We start from the raw sequence: 21,486 nt of genomic DNA, 5'->3' as shown, positions 1-21,486 counted from the left end.
GATGATGCCCAAACTTCCTATTGAAAGAAATATTTAGTAGCACAGCGTACCCTAAGTCTGCTGAATAGACACTCTTTCCTGATGATGAGCTCATTGTTCTGTACATGCTGCTTTACTCTCTTCTAGTTTTCATGAAGCCTGCCTTCTATCTCAGCTTCTTGAGTTCAGAGACTAGTTCACAAATCCATCTGCAAAGGCTATGCCCTGAGACTTTCACAGTCGTGAGTGTGAAGCAGCAAAGCTAGGTTGATGTAGATGCTGGTGATTAGCTAGATTCTTCCACTAGCTAAGTGGCTGCCCCCTCCCCACCCCAATACCCTCATAGTGCTGCCATGCAAATGCATAGATTAGCAACATCACAAAGAGATACGTGTCATAAATCTGTGGGAACCCTCTCAAATTGTTCAAACCATAGCTATTACATCCATGGAAGCCAGAGTTCTACTATACTTCTTTATCCAACTAGAAGGGCCGAGTGAGTTCACAATAGATGCTCCCTAAATGGGGGAAGGGGACGGAGGAGGTTAGGATTAGAAGGATGGGTAGACAGGCACACATGGGCAGAACTGATGAGAAACCAGACAGAATACTAAGAATGTAAGAATACTAAGACATGGAATTCTCTCTCCTTCTTTAAGGTTGCCGAGGCCATGGAGATCATGTTAATAGCAGTCGTGTCTCCTGTCATCCGCTGTGAATGGCAGCTGGAGAATTGGCAGGTGGCATTAGTGACCACGGTGAGTGCCTGCTTTGAATGAACCAACTGAGAACCTAGGATTTCTGTTCCCTTTCCCCCATCCCACAGGGCTGAGAACCAGAGGCTCCCTCCCTGCTTGGTGTGTTGGCTTCCAAAGCTCATGGGTTGTCAGGGTCAAACTACCATTTTAGGTCTTTCTCTGTTTTTTTTTTTTTTTTTTTTTTTTTTCTCTCTTTTCCTGTAGGGAGCACAACCTTGAACTACTTATTTTCTAGCCTCTAGCAAGAGGTTAGACAAGACAAATGCAAATCAGAGAGAGTAGCCCTTAAGTCATGGATTAGTTATGGTTTGAGTCAGACTGCAAATTAGTTGAACCGTAGTCACTTAGGCAATCATCAGATCACCCTCACTGCAGTGAACTGTATTATGCATTCAACTTTCCTCAAAGATGATTATGAATAGCCTTATGAATTGCACCCCAAGGTTTGCTACAGAGGGAATTAAGGATATTATATATCATTCTTTCAAAAGATATTTATTAAGTGCCAATTGATTGCCAGCAGGCTGTGTGCAGGCATGAGTGTTGGAGGGAGTGCAGGCAGTTCCGTGTTGCTTGAATAGAAAGTCAGGAAGAGAGCGCAGTATGAGACAAGGCTGCAGAGACAGGTGGGGACCAGAAGCATCTTGGAGTCCGTGCATGGACTCCATTCTGGAGACTACTGTAGGCTCCCGTGCCCCAACTTGCATCAGCATGTGCAAATTCTCCAAGCAAAAAATAGTTGGCCTATATGATAGTTTTTCAAATTACTGTTTTATGTAACAGGGATCAATTTCACCCAAACACATCATTGACTTCATAGTTGTCATGTGTTTCTCATTAAATGGATATTAAAGTATACTTCCCATCATGCACAGCTCTGGTAAATCTATTTCTTTTTTTTTAATCTTGAAAGAGGTTCTTCATGCTTAAAAATGTTGGAGGCCACACTGTGGATGACAGGGAGCCATTCATGGGCTTTAAGGAGGGACACACACGGTCAGCTTTCCAAAAGCTCTGAGGAGATAAGGTTGGACGGTAGATAAGTTAGTGGTGGTAAAGCAGCAGAGTGAGTGGAGGTGAGGAAGCGTGTTCTGGAAGTATTTGAGAGGTCACATCAGCCAAGGAGGCAAAAGAAACACAAGGTGAGAAGTGGAGAATTGACTTACTTGGGTATTGAAGCTGGTTTTCATGAAGGCAGGACTTAAGAGAGAACTCTGATGAGCCAGGTGCCAAGATTCTCACTGAAATGGGAGTGTCAAGGGCAGGTGGGCGGTGATGGGTATGGGATACAGAGTCACATGGCAGAGTTCTTGAAAGAGGGTGAGGCTCTGTAAGAGAGTAAGAGTTATGACCTGAAATTGGCCATGGAGAATGCTGGAAGTTATCCCCATCCCCCTTGCCTTCTGCGGGTTATGGGCAGAGAGCAGCCTTCGCTGCAGAAGACTTCTGGGGAAGGGCTGTCCCCTCCTCACACTGGGGAATTCTTGACCTGGGAATTCTCATCTGTGTTGGGAACCAGGAACCTCCTTCTCACCTCGGGGACTGATCTGAGTTCTCTCAGATGACATATAATGTCCACCCAGTTGTGTTTCTCTCTTTGTCATGGAGGCCTCAGTCCCAGCAGCACATGTACAGATGTGCTTATTTTCTTACATCCATTTCCCTCTTTAAAGTTTCTTTTTAAATTTTGTTGCACTTGTTCCTTTTTTTTTTTTTTTTAAAGTTCTAGTACTTTGGGGGCATGTGGGTGGCTCAGTTGGTTGAACATCTGGCTCTTGGTTTCAGCTCAGTTCTGATCTCAGGATTTGGGTGATCAAGCCCTGCGTCAGGCTCCATGCTGCCATTGAGGAGCCTGCTTGGAATTCTCTCTCTCCCTCTCTCTCTCTCTGTGCTCCCCCCCCCCCCCCGCCAATTACATGCTCTGTCTCTCTCAAAATAAATAAACTTAAAAAAATTTATAGTACTTTTTTAGTCTGGAAAACCTCCAAAAGCATGGAGGTTAAAGAATACCCTACTAAAGAATGAATGGGTCAACCAGGCGATTAGAGAAGAAATTAAAAAATATATGGAAACAAATGAAAATGAAAATACAACAATCCAAATGCCTTGGGATGCAGTGAAGGCAGTTCTGAGAGGAAACTACATTGCAGTCCAGGCCTATCTCAAGAAGCAAGAAAAATCCCAAATACAAAATCTAACAGCACACCTACAGAAACTAGAAGCAGAACAGCAAAGACATCCCAAACCCAAAATGAGAGAAATAATAAAGATCAGAGCAGAAACAAACAATCTAGGATCTAAAAAAAAAACAGTAGAGCAGATCAATGAAACCAAGAGTTGGTTTTTTGAAAAAATAAACAAAATTGATAAACCTCTAGCTAGTCTTCTCAAAAAGAAAAGGGAGATGACCCAAATAGGTCAAATCATGAATGAAAATGGAATTATTATAACCAATACCACAGAAATACAAGCAGTTATCAGGGAATATGATGGAAAATTATATGCCAACAAACTGGACAACCTGGAAGAAATGGACAAATTCCTAAGCACCCACACACTTCCAAAACTCAAACAGGAAGAAATAGAAAATTTGAACAGACCCATACGTAGTGAAGAAATTGAATCAGTTATCAAAAATCCCCCAACAAATAAGAGTCCAGGACCAGATGGCTTCCCTGGAGAATTCTACCAGACATTTAAAGCAGAGATAATACCTATCCTTCTCAAGCTGTTCCAAAAAATAGAAAGGGAAGGAAAACTTCCAGGCTCATTCTATGAAGCCAGCATTACTTTGATTCCCAAACCAGACAGAGACTCAGCAAAAAAAGAGAACAACAGGCCAATATCCATGATGAATATGGATGCAAAACTTCTCAACAAGATACGAGCAAACCAAATTCAACAGCATATAAAAAGAATTATTCATCATGATCAAGTGGGATTCATTCCTGGGCTGCAGGGCTAGTTCAACATTCACAAATCAATCAATGTGATACATCACATTAATAAAAGAAAAGAAAAGAACCATATGATCCTGTCAATCAATGCAGAAAAAGCATTTGACAAAATTCAGCATTCTTTCCTAATAAAAACCCTCGAGAAAGTTGGGATAGAAGGAACATACTTAAACATCATAAAAGCCATTTATGAAAAGCCCACAGCTAATATCATCGTCAATGGGGAAAAACTGAGAGCTTTCCCCCTGAGATCAGGAACACAGCAGGGATGTCCACTCTGACCGCTGTTGTTTAACATAGTGTTGGAAGTTCTAGCATCAGCAATCAGACAACAAAAGGAAATCAAAGACATCAAAATTGGCAAACATGAAGTCAAGCTTTCGCTTTTTGCAGATGACATGTTATTATACATGGAAAACCCGATAGACTCCACCAAAAGTCTGCTAGACCTGATATGTGAATTCAGCAAAGTCGCAGGATACAAAATCAATGTACGGAAATCAGTTGCATTCTATACACTAGTAATGAAGCAACAGAAAGACAAATACAGAAACTGATCCCATTCTCAATTGCACCAAGAATCATAAAATACCTAGGAATAAACCTAGCCAAAGATGTAAAAGATCTATATGCTGAAAATTATAGAAAGCTTATGAAGGAAATTGAAGAAGATACAAAGAAATGGAAAAACATTCTGTGCTCATGGATTGGAAGAATAAATATTGTTAAAATGTCAATACCACCCAAAGCAATCTACACATTCAGTGCCATCCCAATCAAAATTGCACCAGCATTCTTCTCGAAGCTCAAAGAAGCAATCCTAAAATTTGTATGGAACCACAAAAGACTCCGAATAGCCAAAGTAATATTGGAGAAGAAAACCGAAGCGGGAGGCATCACAATCCCAGACTTTAGCCTCTACTACAAAGCTGTAATCACCAAGACAGCATGGTATTGGCACAAAAACAGACACATAGATCAATGGAATAGCATAGAGACTCCAGAATTGGACCCACAAAAGTATGGCCAACTAATCTTTGACAAAGCAGGAAAGAATATCCAATGGAAAAAAGACAGTCTCTTTAACAAATGGTGCTGGGAGAACTGGACAGCAACATGAAGAAGGTTGAAACTAGACAACTTTCTCACACCATTCACAAAAATAAGCTCAAAATGGATGAAGGACCTGAATGTGAGACAGGAAACCATCAAGACTCTAGAGGAGAAAGCAGGAAAAAAACCTCTCTGACCTCAGCTGCAGCAATTTCTTACTTGACACATCCCCAAAGGCAAGGGAATTAAAAGCAATTTCTTACTTGGCACATCCCCAATAGTTCATTGGGACCTCATGAACATAAAAATTTTCTGCACTGCAAAGGAAATAATCAGCAAAACTAAAAGGCAACCGAAGGAATGGGAAAAGATATTTGCAAATGACATATCGGACAAAGGGCTAGTATCTAAAATCTGTAAAGAACTCACCAAACTCCACACCCAAAAAACAAATAATCCATGAAGAAATGGGCAGAAGACATGAATAGACACTTCTCTAAAGAAGACATCCAGATGGCCAACAGGCACTTGAAAAGATGCTCAACATCACTCCTCATCAGGGAAATACAAATCAAAAACACGCTGAGATACCACCTCACGCCAGTCAGAGTGGCTAAAATGAACAAATCAGGAGACTATAGATGCTGGCGAGGATGTGGAGAAAGGGGAAACTTCTTGCACTGCTGGTGGGAATGAAAACTGGTGCAGCCGCTCTGGAAAACAGTGTGGAGGTTCCTCAAAAAATTAAAAATAGATCTACCCTATGACCCAGCAGTAGCACTGCTAGGAATTTCCCCAAGGGATACAGGAGTACTGATGCATAGGGGCACTTGTACCCCAATGTTTATAGCAGCACTTTCAACAATAGCCAAATTATGGAAAGAGCCTAAATGTCCATCAACTGATGAATGCATAAAGAAACTGTGGTTTATATACACAATGGAATACTAGTTGGCAATGAGAAAGAATGAAATATGGCCTTTTGTAGCAACGTGGATGGAACTGGTGACTATTATGCTAAGTGAAATAAGTCAGGCAGAGAACGACAGATACCATATGTTTTCACTCTTATGTGGATCCTGAGAAACTTAACAGAAGACCGGGGGGAGATGAAGGGGGGAAAAAGTTACAGAGAGGGAAGGAGGCAAACCATAAGAGACTCTTAAATACTGAGAATAAACTGAGGGCTGATGGGGAGTGGGAGAGAGGGGAAGGTGGGTGATGGGCATTGAGGAGGGCCCCTGCTGGGAGGAGCACTGGGTGTTATATGGAAACCAATTTGACAAAAAAAAAAAAAAAAAAAAAAAAAAAAAAAAAAAATATATATATATATATATATATATATATATATATATATATATGTAATTTTCTATTACATTTTTTAAAGTTTATTTATTTATTTTGAGAGAGAGAGAGAGAGAGCGAGTGAGAGAGTACCAGCAGGGAAGGGGCAGAGAGAGAGGGAGAGAGACAGAATCCCAAGCAGTTTCCACCAACCGTGAGATCATGACCTGAGCTGAAGTCAAGAGTCAACCGCCTAACTGACTGAGCCACCCAGGCACCCCCGAAGTTCTACTACTTTTAGAAAAGGGAAGGGGTATAAATAAAAATAGCTGAAGACCTTACCTGGGCTTGTAATTAAGTGGCTCAGCCATTTTTCATTTTCTTCTATGTACAAAAGTTAGTTGCAATTTTGAGAGCATTGCTTGTCGATCCTGGACCCGTAGAGTGACTGTTGTAAGGTTTCGTGTAATGATAGCTGCACATGCCCCGGCTGGTTTTGTGGCCACACGCGTCTTGATTCCCGAGGATGCTGGGAGGTCCAGCTGCGGTGTTTGCATCTGTCACCTCATGAAACTATATTATATGGTTCATTTTTGACACTTACAACTGACATTTCATTGGTTGGGTTTATGTTGTTCTCGGTGGCATCTAAGGAGGCTCCCTAACATCAGCAGTAACACGACTTCCTTATTAGGTGGGTCCCCTCTCCAAGAACTGTCCTCTAGGGAATTCAAGTCACCCCTGATGAGACCATTTCTTGCTCAGAGTTCCTGGCCGACTACCATTCTTTAGTGTCTGTCATCCTGGCTGTGAGCCCCATCCACCGTGGGCAACTGTGCTCTGGGCTCACTGACCACAGCCTTGCTTACAAGGAGGGGCCCAGACTGATTCAGCCAAGTGGCCACATGTTCACCATCTCCCAGGCTTCCCTTTCCCCAACCCCAACACCACCTTCTGGTCAGCCTGGCCCGAGAAGTTAATTGTAAAACCTTGAGGAAGGTGGATGAATTATGGTTCCTCGTGTTTTGTGACTGAAGAAACAAAACTTCATGAGGTGTGTGAAACAGAAATAGAAGAGTCATTTCTATGCTAGAAATAAGGGCCTGCAGAAAAGGCAGACCCCTTGGAAGAGAGGGGAGAGGCAGGGAGAAAGAGAGAGAGTTTTGTGTCTTCCAGCCTCTGTGTGCTTTTCCAACAGGATCAGCGTTCACAAGCTTTGGGGTTCACACAGGCTTTGAGTCAAGGTTTGTGCTCCAGATATGCTTAATAATAAAAAACTCAGCCTTAGGAAAGTCATTTCTTTATACTGAATGGAAAGAAAACAGGAAAGAAAAAAAAAGACAACTGCCACTGATGGGAGCGAACAGAGAAAACTTTAAATTTAATCTTATTTGACTCTTTCCTTCACCTTTATTAAATAGTTAATTAAATTTAATCTGGTTGCAACTTAGATGCAACATAGCACCTCAATGAACAAAAATGTTTTAAATCCAAAGAGCCACTTTCCTCTCTGCCCTGGGTGGTTTGTGTATGACTTCCTTTTATTCAAGTCTGGTCAAGTCGTCTTCCCTCTTGGAGGGAGTTTGATAACTCCATGATAGAAACTGCTTAATTTCAGGGATACCCAAATTTTGAGATTCACCAACTGATATGATTTTTTTTGTAGTTTTCACACCCAGCACAGAGCCCAAAGCAGGACTTGAACTCAGGATCTGAGATCAGGACCTGAGCCGAGATCAAGAGTTGATGCTTAACTGACTAAGCCACCAGGCACCCCACTGACATGATTTTTTTCTTAAGTTTGCAAAAAATTAATTTTTTTTTTTTTATTTTTGAGAGAGAGGGGGGAGGCAGAGAGAGGGAGGGAGAGAATCCCAAATAGGCTCCACACTGTCAGCGCGGAGCCTGATGTGGGGCTTGAACTCATGAACTATGAGATCATGACCTGAGCTGAAATCAAGAGTCAGATACTTAACCAACTGAGCCACCCATGTGCCCCTGATATAATTATTTTTTAACTGGTATAATTTTTTTTTAACTGAGTGGCTGACATAGGGTTGACATTAATACACACACACACGCACATATACACACACACACATATTTGATAATTGATAATTAAGGTCATTAGACAATGAGAAAGAGGTAAAAAAATCTTGCTATCAGCTATCATCTTTCAAAAAAAAAGTGCACATTGGGGCGCCTGGGTGGCTCAGTTGGTTGAGTGTCCGACTTCAGCTCAGGTCATGATCTCACAGTCCATGAGTTCGAGCCCCGTGTCAGGCTCTGTGCTGACTGCTCAGAGCCTGGAGTCTGTTTCAGATTCTGTGTCTCCTCCTCTCTCTGCCCCTCCCATGCTCATGCTCTATCTCTCTCTGTCTCTCAATAATTAATAAATGTTAAGAAAAAAAAAATTTAAAAGAAAAAGTGCACATTAATACCAACAATCAGAAAGAAAATATTCCAGAATAAAAAGTCTTGGCATTTAGAAAGCACTGACTTCTTCCCTCCCCCCCCCCCCCCTTCTATCCTGGAAAGTACAGTGCACAGAGGAAAAACATGGCTTTGTATTCAAGAATAGATATGGGTTGTTGTTTTCTTTTTTAATATAGTTCCCAGTGGAAGAAATGTGTTTGAGTCTTCCTTAAGATGAGTAGGGAAGGGAGAAAGAAAGAAAGCAAAGCAGGCAGAGAGAAACAGCTCTCTTATTGAAAAAGTCTTAGAAATGCAAGCTAACACCTTTCCTTTGATTACCCTAGAGGCAATCAGTCCGAGATCTTACTAGGAAGGAAAGCTAGTGAAGCCTGGAACTGCTTGAAAGAAGAAAAATAAGTAGCCTAAAGGCACAGACATCAGATCACAGCTCAGGCTGAGTTAAAATGCTGGTAATCATATCTAGCTTCTTGAATTTTATCAGTGTAGGACAAGCCATTGTGAGAGCAAGTGAGGAAAAGAAATAGATTTGTATTAGTTTTGAAGAGTGTTTCTAAATGATTCTTTTGGTGTTTGTTTAAAGTTTCTGTTTACCTGTGAGAACACAAAGGAAAATTGCTTCTAGAAGTCTCAACTTACGTATGGAATAAGGCAGGTCGTGAATGACTGGAGTTTTTTTTTTTTAATTCTTAAAATGGAAATTCACGATGATACATCTGAGTAGAATGAGGCCAGTGCCATCATCTTGGATCAGAGGGGAAGCAGTGACCTGTTCCTTCGACTCCTGTTTCCACCTGGAGGCAGTGTCTCCAGGTGTGGGGTGAGCCAAGGGGAGACGTCAGCCTCTGGAGCCCTGAACATGTTAACCAGAGACAGGAAAGTTTTGTGAACACACATTCTTCACTTTCCTTTACCTTCACACGCTTCCAGTCGACTTTTCGTTAAAATGGAGGAATGGGAAACGGAGTAAGCAGCATATTAGCCTGCCCACAGGATAATTTTTTCTCACTCCACCTCCAGATGGTGTTTTTTGGCTACATGGTATTCAGCATCATCTTTGGCCTTCTGGCTGACAGATATGGCCGCTGGAAGGTAGGTTGGCCTTGAAGAAGGATTTGTAATTCTCTTTTATGTTTTCCTTTGTGATGTTGCCACCACTGCTTCTCTCTCTCTTTTTAAAAAAAAATATTTATTTTGGGAAAGAGAGAGAGAGTGTGTGTGGGGGGGCGGGGGGGAGGTGGGACAGAGAGAGAGGGAGAGAGAATCCCAAGCTCAAACTCACAAACTGTGAAATCATGATCTGAGCTGAAACCAAGAGTTGGATGCTTTCCTGACTGAACCACCCAGGCGCCCCTGATCATTTTCATTCCAGAAATCTAGCCTGTTTGGATCACCAGAGAACCACAGAGATTTATGCACAGACATTGTCACGGCTAATTGTAATAGTGAGAAAACCTCAGCATTAAACTATAGGGGACGGGTTTATGCATTGTATTATGTATTCTAGTCCTTCTTTCCATTGGAATATTTTGCAGCCATTAGAAATATTTTTTCCCTTTCAAACAGGGAAAATAGAATAAAAACATGTTAACAGTATTTTCTTTGGGTTGGGGAGTCAAGCAAGTCAAGCAAGATTTAAATATTTTGTTTTTCTCTTTTTCTTCCATATTCTCTACTGTGAATCTGTACTATTCTTAAAGTACGAAGAAAAAGAGAAAAAGCAATTACTGAAAATTTTCTCCTCATGCCCATTCCAATACCGTGCTTCACGGTGCTCTAGCGAGGGCAATTTTTTGCACCCTGATTTACAAGTTTAGGCTCCTGTCACCTGTCAGGGTGGAGGCAGTTGGGCGGTTTTGACACATGGTGTAAATTTGGAACGCCTGGGCTTTCAGGCACTACAGTGGCACTGTTTGTGTCGCTTGAAGATCCGGAGAGATTGGTGATCTGCCTGTGCATTAGCTCCTCAGAGAAGCAAGCGTCCGGATGGAAATTACGAAATCACCTTCGGAAGTTAAATTTTCTCCTGTGCCTTCCTTTGACGCAGGCCCCATTAATAAGTCTCCTTTTGTTGCTTTAGATTTTGTTCATCTCGTTCCTGTGGGGAGCCTACTTCTCCTTGCTGACCTCTTTCTCTCCCTCGTACATCTGGTTTGTCTTCCTGCGGACAATGGTGGGCTGTGGTGTGTCTGGCCATGCACAAGGGTAAAGACTTCAGCTGGGGGATGCTTGACAGGAGGATGTGTACACCCTCAGATACTTACACACACTCTGTAGTCAATGGGTCAATAGCATCAATAAGTTGCAGATGGATAAGACCCCACTTGGGCTAATTTTTCAGCGAATGACTGGTTGATTGATTGATTGATTGAAGTGATGGCTGCTAAGAGCTATTTGCTCATTAAATGACGTTTGTTTGATGGTGAGGCCAGCAGAGTGCACTAGATTGAACGTGTGTCAACTTTTCCGTCCCTAAGGTTGATCTTTATCTCGTTAGACGAAATGCTAGGCAGAAGTGCTGTATGAGGTAGGAAACAAATGCAATCTATTCATTTCTTGAGGATTTGTTGCAAGAGTTTAGTTTGATCAGAAGCCCCTTTCACATTTAGGAGTCACTGTGTGTGTGTGTGTGTGTGTGTGTGTGTTTCAATGTTTATTTATTTTTGAGAGAGAGACAGAGTGCAAGTGGGGAGTGCAGAGAGAGAGAGACAGGGAGACACAGAATCCAAAGCAGGCTCCAGGCTCCGAGCTGTCAGCACAGAGCCCGACGCGGGGCTCAAACTCACCAACCTTGAGATCATGACCCGAGCCGAAGTTGGACGCTTAACCGACTGAGCCACCCAGGTGGCCCTAGGAGTCACTGTTTTAAAGTGCCCTTGCCCTGTGACGGAAGACTGTGTCTAAGTGCATTTGCAAAGCAGAGGGGGAATGCTGAACCAGATTGTGGCTGCTTGTCCTCATCTGCCCCGGGATAAGTGCGTGGTGTCTTCTGGGCCTGGGCGTGGGAAAGGTGTTCCATTGAATGTTCAGCAATTTGGAGCCTCCCTTAAATTAACAGGGCCCCTCAGGCTACTCTCTCCTGGGTGCCTTGGAGCAAGTTACCCTTAGAATATATTAGGAGATATCAAAGCACCTAATTATTACCTTAATGTGTTGAGGAAAGACTATTCTTCCCTGGGGCATAAATTAAGCCCCACTCTGAGCTTTGGAGCCCTACAGGAGTAGAAGTGAGCTGGAATTTTAAAACATCCCTCAGGAAGGAGCAATAAAGCTACCAAGAAAGCCCAAACCCTGGTTAATAACCGCAACAGAGAAGGGCAATTAGAAAACTGACGGAATATGATTCTCTTTATTTGTCTATACACAAAATTAATATGTACTTTATTAGAAACCAGTGCTTTGACTGTCATCATTTGTTGTGGCAACTATTTACTTCCTTTCAGGTGTATTTTAATTTCCCAAGTGTGTTTTAGAAAAGGGAATCAGGCTTGGCAAAACATTTTGCCAACTTTGCGGCATGGCAGGGGGAGGGGAGTGGTGGTGCAAAAAAAAATGAGGCTTATCTCTCTTAAATGGTAGAAGGCTTAAAATAATTTTGGGAATAAACATGTCAACAGAGGAGCAGCTGTAAGTTTCTTCTTGTTCTCTTATGTGGATATTGGCCCTGTTAGCAATTATACAGCAAAACATAATTGTTGAGGAGAAACTTCTGTTTTCCTTTACACGCTCACACTCAGTACTTCTGACATCTGCACTTCCGACACTAAGTGTGTGGGTTATTTACACACCAACCAGTTTTTCAACACCAGCCGGCTGGTATACAGTTTGATTCAATTCTGACCCTAAGTGATCTGAACCTAACCCTACAAGTGTAGGGCTCAGTCCCACGAGGCTGTCACCCATCTCAGACACCAATCAAAAGTAGTAGGTCCCCAGGTTCTCCACAATTTCTGTCCAACTTGCTACAAATTGGAAGTTGCCACAAATTGTTCCTCGGACGCACTAATTTGGTAGAGAAGCTCGCAGAACCCCGGAAAACAGTTTACTTACTATTGCAGTTTTATTACAAAGGAGATTTTAGAAGAAACAGATGAACAGCCAGATGAAGAGATGGACACAGGGCAAGGTCTGGAAGGGTCCTGAGAGCGGAGCTTCTGTCTCTGTGGAGTTTCTGGCACACCCACCCACCCGGCCCAGCCCTTAGATGTGTTCACCCGCCTGGCAGCTCTCTGAACCTTGCGTGTTAGGGATTTTTATGGAGGCTTCGTTCGGGAGTCATGACTGATTATCAGCTCATTTTCCACCCCCTCTTCTCTCTCCAGAGGATGGGGGACAGGGCTGAAAGATCCAAGGTTCTAATCACGGCTTGGTCTTTTATGACCGGCCCCCATTCAGGAGCTCACCAAGAGCCATCTCGTTAGAACATATGATGCTCCTTTGGATCAGGGAATTCCAAGGATTCTCAGTGTTCTGTGTCAGAAACCAGAGTCAAAGACCAAATATTAGCAGGAACTGGGAGCTATATATATGCATACACACACACACACACACACACACACATATATGTATATACATATATATATATATATATATACACACATATATGTATATATATATACACATGTGTGTATATATATATGTGTGTGTGTGTATATATATGTATGTGTGTGTGTATATATATATATATATATATATATATATATATATGTGCCATTGCTCTGTGACTGAAGACTAAGTGCATTTGCAAAGCAGAGAGAGACCACTGAAAAAGATTGTTATATATGTATAACAATATATGGTTACATATTATGTATAAAAATATATTTCTTGCCACTTCATAATGGTGAAGTCTACATTTTCACCTCTGTGACAAGAAAAGTTATGATTTTTTAAAAGTTATTTGCTTTGATAAAAACAAAATTATTTTGTTTCACCTCCCTTCCTGTTTAGGCTAATCATAAAGACTGAATTTTTGCCTACAAAATATCGAGGCTATATGCTCCCCTTGTCTCAGGTAAGGTAAAATAGGAAATCTACTCGGTCTTCGGTCTTCGGATCCTAAAGGATACAATGTACATGGTTTTTCTTCTGGCCGATCGATTGTTGATTATTTGATCAGCACACTGCCGATTTCTTGGTTTGAACTGGTGAGCACTGGGAATGTTTGATGCTGGAGGACCTATTCTGAGGTGCTCTGAGCCCTGGCTTCAGGGGAATGAGAGAAGCCCAGGAATGCATCTGGGATGGACTTCCTCTTCCCACTGAGTGGGAGCGGGGGTGGGGGGGGTGAGGGTGGGTGGGGTGGGGTGGGGGGGGGGGTGGGAAGGACACAGCTATCCCTTTTTGGGCATCCCATCTGCTCTCCAGGGTTAGTGGTAGCTGCCAGGCTTTCTTCTGATCTTGGTTAAACTGAATGCACACACTTTTGATACTTAGCATTTGGATTTTACACTTAACATTATTTAATGGGCTAGTCCTGCTCAAGCTTATCTGTGGACATTGTCTCTTTCGCCTGCCATTCATTCATCAGCATGCTTGCTGGTTAGGTCTTCTCCTTGCTCGTCTTACTTTCCTGCTCTCCTTGGGTCATCTAATTAATTCCAGTGTTTTTAGCGATCTATATTTGTAAACACCAAAAATCTTTATCTACAACCAAGAGCATGTCCTTGAACTTCAGATGCAGGTAGCCAACAGACTACTTGACAGTCACTTGACTATCATATAGGCTCCACAAATATAATATGGATAGATTTCACCTCTTCATGTTCCCCTGAAACCTCTTATTTCCATGTTCCCACTGTATCAGGGACGCAAACTCAAGAACCAACACCGACCCCTCCTGTCCCATCACCCCCGCCCGTTCAATCTGTCACCAAGCCCTGCTGATTCATTCCTTATTGATGGGCCCTCAGTTGCATTGTCCTATCAGCAGACCCTGTCACCTTTACCTCTAATATCTGTGCCGAATCTTCATTTTTAAATTTTTTGCCATGTTGCTACTAAAATCCTTTACAGTGCCGCATCACCTGTGATCTGGTCCACTGCAACAGCTTACCCCTAGTCTTGTTTGTTGCCTCTTCAGAAAGTTCATCCCTCAGCACTCAAGTCACACTCCCGGACATTTCTCTCTCTCTCTCTCTTTTTTTTTCATAGTCCTTAGCACTTTCTGAAATACTCTTGTTCATGTTTTATAATAAAAGTCTTTCGTGATAAAATAATCATCCCTTAATTAGTCTCCCCCAAAGGGCCTTTTTTTTTTTTTTTTTTTTATCGTCTTCTCTCCACCTCTGTGAGGTGGAGTTGGGTTGTCATTTAGTCTCTATCTTCCAGAGGGGAGATAATGCTCGGGCTAATACTTGGAATTGTTCTAATTCCCAAACCCATGGAGCCTGGCCATAATTGGCTGCCATGTTATTTGTTGATGTGAAATTATCTTCAAGATACATTTTTCAGTACAAAAAGCAATATTTATACTCTGATGCCATTTGTGAAAAAAGAGAAGAGCAAGATATATCCTTATTAGCTTGTATATGCTTAGAACAACTTTGGAAGGACACACAGGAAATTGGTGATACTGATTCCTTCTGAGAAAAGAACTGAACAACAGGGAACTCAGAGAGGAAGAGAATATTTTCAGCATTTTCCTTTGTGCCTTTTGAGTTATGAACCAGTAAATCTATTATTTATTCAACAGGGAATGCAATATCACTGTCTCAGGTTTTTAAAACTTTGGCGACATTGCTGACCCCCTGTCTAGTGAGCCTTCTATTTATAGACAAGCAAACTGAGCCATTTTGAAGTGAAGCGATGTTCCGAGTTCATCCAGGTCATAGAGGTCGTGCTGGGATTAGAACCTGGGCCTCAGCTCCTCAAAGACCCTTTCCCCCCTCTCCTCCTCTCCCCCTCTCTCCTCTCATACTGAAATGCTTGACAGAGAGGCTCCCGGGAGAGGTGGTGTTGAGCACACTCGATAGGAGGAATTTTAAAGATTTTATTTTCAAGTAATCTCTACACCCAACGTGGGACTTGAATTTACAACCCTGAGATCAAGAGTCGCATGCTTTACTGACTGAACCAGCCAGGCACCCTGATGGGAAGACTATTAATCTTCCATTCTCTCCCCAGGTTTTCTTTTCTTTTCTTTTCTTTTCTTTTCTTTTCTTTTCTTTTCTTTTCTCTTTTCTTTTTTCTTTTCCTTACCCTTATTCATTTTTGAGAGACAGAGAGAAACAAACTGCTAGTTGGGGAGGGGCAGAGAGAGAGGGAGACACAGAATCCGAAGCAGGCTCCAGGCTCTGAGCTGTCGGCACAGAGCCCCACGTGGGGCTCGAACTCATGACCCATAAGATCGTGACCTGAACCGAAGTCGGACGCTTCACCGACTGAGCCACTCAGGTGCCCCTTCTCTCCCCAGGTTTTCTGGCTGGCTGGCTCCCTGCTTATCATCGGCCTGGCCTCTGTGGTCATCCCCACCATCGGGTGGCGGTGGCTCATCCGCATCGCCTCTATTCCTGGCATTATCCTCATCTTGGCCTTCAAGGTGAGGACGCTCACAGCCTCCCTCTGGTCCTCCCCTCCAGCTGGGCCAGTGTCCCCACAAGTACCTACCTCATACCTGCGTCTTCCCTTTGCTCAAAACTGTCTCAGTCCACTTCATCCCTCCCCTCCTGTATCCTGCCTTATGACTGTTCATTACTGAACGTTTCGTCTGACAACTCCTCCCTATTTGGGCTGACCCCTCTCTAAGCTTTAGAGCAGGTAGTTGGATGCCTTGTACGCATTCTCAGGCCACTGCAGACCAGCTGGTTTGTCCTTCTGCTCTCCCACTAATGTGCAGAATCGCCATCTTCCTTAGGTTCCGTTGAATTATGTTCATTGTTCAAAGTCGGGGTTGGCCACTCAGTGGAACTGGGATGTATTTTGTGTGTTTGTCACCTAACACTGTGGAATCAAAGAGTTTCAGATTTCAGAAGGATGCTCGAAGGGCATTTGTTTCATACCCCAGCCCAAAGTACACATCCTGTCTCTGCCAGAATACTTGCAGCTTTGCTGGAATACTTCAAGTTTGGGGCATTTTAATTTTAATTAATTAATTAATTTATTTTGAGAGAGAGAGAGAGAGAACACTAGAAGGGTAGGGAGCAGAGAGAGAGGGAAACACAGAATCTGAGACAGGCTCCAGGCTCTGAGCTGTCAGCGCAGAGCCCGATGCTGGGCTTCAACTCACAAACTGTAAGATCATGACCTGAACTGAAGTGGGACACTTATCACCTGAGCCACCCTGAGAAGTTTTAGACTTTAGACTTTATAGACTCCTTCAGTATGTTCCAACTGCAGTCAGTCCCAGTTCTTAGGAAGTTCTTTGTTCTCTTGAGAGGACCCCTTCCTCCCTTATGAATTTACCTGCGGTCTTAGCACTTCTCTGTGAAAAACCAGAGGAATGTCGTCTACATGGTATTCTTCCAAATACTTAAAAACTAGCCTAACCAAAGCTTTCCTTCTCTGAATTAAACAGTACCATTACCTTCAACTCTTTCCCATGATACCTGCTCCCAGATCCCTGTCCATTTTTTTTTTTCTGGATGACCCGGGTGGTCAGGGTGCTCTCTGCACTGAACTGTGACTTGATGTCCCCCAAAGACCTGCAGGTGCCTGGGCCCAAGGGTTTAGCGGGCTTGGTGCTTCCCGTGAGCAGCCCATCTGCCTTGCTTGGTGTAGGCCGACTGTGCTGCTTCTTAGCCAACTGCCTCCCACAGCTGGGTACTGCTGGGCTTAGGATTAACTACAACCCAAGGTCTGTCCTATGTGAGTTGTTTCCAAATCTAGACACCTGAAAACTATAATTGGACAATTGATACGGTTTTTAAAAAATTTTTCTTTAATGTTTATTTACTCTTGAAAGAGAGACAGAGACAGAGCATGAGCAGGGGAGGAGCAGAGAGAGAGGGAGACACAGAATCTGAAGCAGGCTCCATAGATATGAATGAATGTAAAAGCTGGTAGTACCAGTGAGACTGGGTAGGCGCCATAACAGCTTTCCTTCTGTGAGTGTGCAGGGGAGAGAGTGGTTTGTTCCAGTGGGGTGGTGCTCTTGAATTTGGCCTTGTGGGATGGAACGGCCTGCATTGGGATCCCCGGACAGTGGGGAAAGGGCATTTTGGCAGGACTGCTGCGTCAGCCCAGTCATGAAGGCATGAAATGCGGACACGTTTGGGGGAGAGCAGGCAGGCTGGGATGAGGGGTCCTGGGAAGCTGTCTCATGGCTCCATGGAGCCTGGGTGGGAGGGAACACAGAAAAGGCCAGGAAAGCAGTCAGAATAATCCTGGTGGGCGATGAGGAGGAGCTGCCCTGCCCACTGGCCCCTGGCCACCAGGTGGGGAGCAGGGTGCTGCTGCGGGAGGTGCTTTTCTCAGGAAGAACCAGCTGGCCTTGACTGGTTGCGAGGCATGAGGGGCAGGAAGTGGTCCAAGGTGATTTTCAAGGTCCCACCTTCCATAGAGGCCTGTACCGTTTTCTGGGTGTCGTGTTCAAGACATTCAACAATCAGTGGGGTTGAGGGTCTGGCCAGTCAGGAGCAATTCTTCCACCTCATGGGTGCTAGAGGTCCCTGCTGTAGTCATGCTGTGGGGTGTTGCATGTGGGAGGTCGCAGGGCTACTGGGGAGAGGCTAGGGTGACAGAGAAGTGGAGGCCCTGGGGCAGCAGTTATTTCCCAAGCAGATGTAAGAATTTACTTGTGTTAACAAGTAGGTTGAGCTGAATTGCTGCAAATCCGTACTGACCCGCTGTCATCAAGATGGAACTCCAATAAGGAGAAGATGACCTTATTTGTTCTGGAACCACTTGGAATGCACAGGATGCCTGCCTGCTGTTGGTGTGGCTTTGTGCTTGCTAATCTTCCATCTGGAAACTGGGGCGGCATGATGTATGCAGCAGTAATAGCCGAACCCCCGGGGTCCCAGCAGTTGCAACTCTGATGTTCTTTCCTTCTGCACCCAGTTTATTCCTGAGTCTGCTCGCTTCAATGTCTCCACTGGGAACACTCAGGCTGCCTTGGCCACACTGGAGCACATCGCCAAGATGAACCGCTCTGTCATGCCAGAGGGGAGGCTGGTGGAGCCCATCCTGGTAAGTTCCCAGCCGGGAGGTCTCTTTCCCCCACCAGCCACCTCCTCGGGGAAGGGTGGAGGGGAGGGGACCTTCACTCTGGAGCCCTGCCCTGGAGGGAAGAGAAAAGAGCAGAGTAGACTGGGACTAAATCCAGCTCCACTCAGAGACCGGTGGCCCTGGAAAGTTCCCTGCCTTCGTTTTCCTCATCAATGAAATGGGAATAGTAACATCTACCTTGTGGAGCTAGTCACATGATTTGGCATCATTGTTTATATCGGTGAGAGATTGTTTTATAATTTCATTTTCTTGTGCTGGCCTTATAAATGATATAAAATGGTATAAATAGTAAGTGGTCTCAAACTTATAAACCTCATTAAATGATTTGTAGTGCTTTTTAATTTATTTTTTATTTTTTAAAATGTTTATTTATTTTTGATAGAGAAGGAGGAGAGGGGCAGAGAGAGAGGGCAGAGAGAATCCCAAGCAGCCTCCACACTGCCAGCACAGAGCTTGACGCGGGGCTTGAACTCATGAACTGTGAGATCGTGACCTGAGCCATTGCCAGGAGTCAGATGCTTAACCAACTGAGCCACCCAGGCACCCCTTTTTAAAATGATTTTTTATTTTTATTATTTTTTTAAACGTTTATTTATTTTTGAGACAGAGAGAGAGCATGAACAGGAGAGGGTCAGAGAGAGAGGGAGACACAGAATCCAAAACAGGCTCCGGGCTCTGAGCCATCAGCACAGAGCCTGACGCAGGGCCCGAACTCAACGAACCGTGAGATCATGACCTGAGCTGAAGTCAGACGCTTAACTGACTGAGCCACCCAGGCACCCCTAAATGATTTTTTAAAACACAGTTTGGCATTTACAGTCTAATGTTTTCAGGACTCTCAAGGTTAATTTGAAATCATTTCTCACACCAGTGCTGACCACCCACCCGTAGGCAGGCCAATCATAAGGTCTGGGAAGTTTGACCAATGGCACCTCCCTCACCTGTCCAGCCAACTTGGAGTGCTTGGTGAAACTTGCCTCGAAAGTAGTTTATGCCTAATATTTTTTTTGAGGTGAGGGGTGGGGGATAATGATGGGGTGTTATGGGGAGTTTTTAAAAGTATGATTCAATTTATGTAAAGGTCACAGTCTACTTTTGTTTAAGACTTTTGGTTGAGTCAATTTTGGTAACATATATATTTTAGAAAATTGTCCAGCTCATCTAAGTTTTCAAATTTATTGATGTAAAATCCCACTGTTCCCAGTGTTCTCTGATGAGTTTCAAAAATCTATGTATGTCCCCTCTTTCATTTTAATACTGTTTATTTGTGGCTTCTCTCTTTTTTCTTGGTCCTCTTACTAGAGGTTTGTATAGTAACTTCAAAGAACAAGGGTTTTTTGTTTTTGGTGTTGTTGTTATTCTCTTTATTGATTTTTTTGGCGGCCTCATTAATTTCTATTCTTTGTTTTCTTCTTTAGCTTTTTATGTTTTTCTAGCTTCTTGAGTTCACTACTTAGCTCATTTGTTGTCAGTCTTTTTGATTTTTAATGAAGCATTTAGCTACATTTGGCAAGTTTTGTTAGAGAGTAATTTTATTTTTATTTCAATTTCGTAACTGCTATGAACTTCTCTTTAACCAGTGTGTTATCTGTTAACACTCTTTTGTGTTCTTTGTTTCTAATTTAATTGCATTTTGGTCAGAAGATGTTATCAATTGTTTGGAATTTTGGAGACTTTTCTTTTGTTCTCTACATAGTGACTTTTCATTGATGTTCCATATGTGCCTCAAAAGAGCGTGTGTTCTCATTGTATGTATTTTGTTATACGTTGTTAATTGTGCCATATAAATATCTGACACTTGTGCTAGATTTTGCTTAGCTGAGCTAACAGTTTGCCAATAACGTGATGGCTTTGTTCATTTCTCCTTATAAGCCTGACAGTTTACTTCATGTAATTTGAGAATATCTTGGTGCTTCCTAGCATATGATTGACTTAATCTTATGGATAGATTTTATTATGATGTCACTTCTTTATACCGCTTTGGGCCTTACATTTTATTTTTGCTCATATTAGTGTATTGAAACTAGCTTAGGTTAGCATTTTTGCTGATGGATCTTTTTTCCAGACTTCATTTTTAACTTTTCTGTGTTACTTTGCTTTAAAATTGTTTCTTCTAATTATATAGCTGATCTTTTTTTTTTTTTTCACTCAATCTGGTATTCTGTGTCTTTTAGCAGTGAATTTGATTCAGTTACATCTATTGTGATTACTCACATATTTGGACTTCTGTCATTTTATTTTATATTTCCTCTTGACCATATATTTCCTTTTCTCCTTTCCTACCTTTTACTAGAGTGATTCAGTTTGATTTTCTCCCACTGTGCTTCCTTCTGCTGGCTTATAATTTATTCATTCTATTCCTTTTATTATAGAGGTAGCCCTTAAATATTGAAAATGTGCTCCCACAATACCTATGTTTTTTAGTATCTTTATTTGCCATCTGAACAATACAAGGACCTTGAAAATATTAATTCTGATCTGCCCCAGTCTCATCTTCCAAATTATTTTTGTCTGATGTTTTGGTTTCCTGTTGTTTATAAGTTTTCCTAAATTAGACATTACTTTCTAAGCAGGTATCTATTTAGGTTTATTAATGTTTTTACTACTCTCTTTTTCAGTGGTTTCAGACTTAATTTTTGCACCTACATTCTTGTATCCTTCTTCTTCTTATTTGGTTAATTTGGTTTCATACTTATTATTTAAATGTTGGATCTATCTGGGTTTAACTGAATATGAGAAACATGGTACAGGTCTAGCTTTGTCATATCCAAATGGCTAACCATTTGCACTCATATATTTTTATCAAATAATTCATCCTTTGTATATTTGAATCTATTTTTGAATTCTCTATTGTG

At 42.6% G+C, this 21,486-nt stretch overlaps 1 protein-coding gene across 1 annotated transcript in view; it reads left to right on the top strand.

Moving 5' to 3' along the window:
- The first annotated feature begins 392 nt into the window (after window positions 1-392).
- SVOPL (SVOP like) overlaps window positions 393-21,486 on the top strand; it is a 63,576-nt gene continuing 42,482 nt past the window's right edge. Inside the window, exons 1-7 of the mRNA XM_042927644.1 lie at window positions 393-475; window positions 639-737; window positions 9,485-9,556; window positions 10,545-10,669; window positions 13,415-13,478; window positions 15,879-16,004; window positions 18,464-18,592. Of these exons, the coding sequence (XP_042783578.1) occupies window positions 651-737; window positions 9,485-9,556; window positions 10,545-10,669; window positions 13,415-13,478; window positions 15,879-16,004; window positions 18,464-18,592 (603 nt within the window). The 5' untranslated portion in view covers window positions 393-475; window positions 639-650. The remainder of the gene's footprint in view (window positions 476-638; window positions 738-9,484; window positions 9,557-10,544; window positions 10,670-13,414; window positions 13,479-15,878; window positions 16,005-18,463; window positions 18,593-21,486) is intronic.

Source organism: Panthera leo, chromosome A2 (genome assembly GCF_018350215.1).
Source record: "Panthera leo isolate Ple1 chromosome A2, P.leo_Ple1_pat1.1, whole genome shotgun sequence".
NCBI classification, from domain to species: Eukaryota; Metazoa; Chordata; class Mammalia; order Carnivora; family Felidae; genus Panthera; species Panthera leo.
The sequence above is the reverse complement of the archived record's forward strand: the minus strand, read 5'-3'. Positions and strand labels throughout refer to the sequence as shown.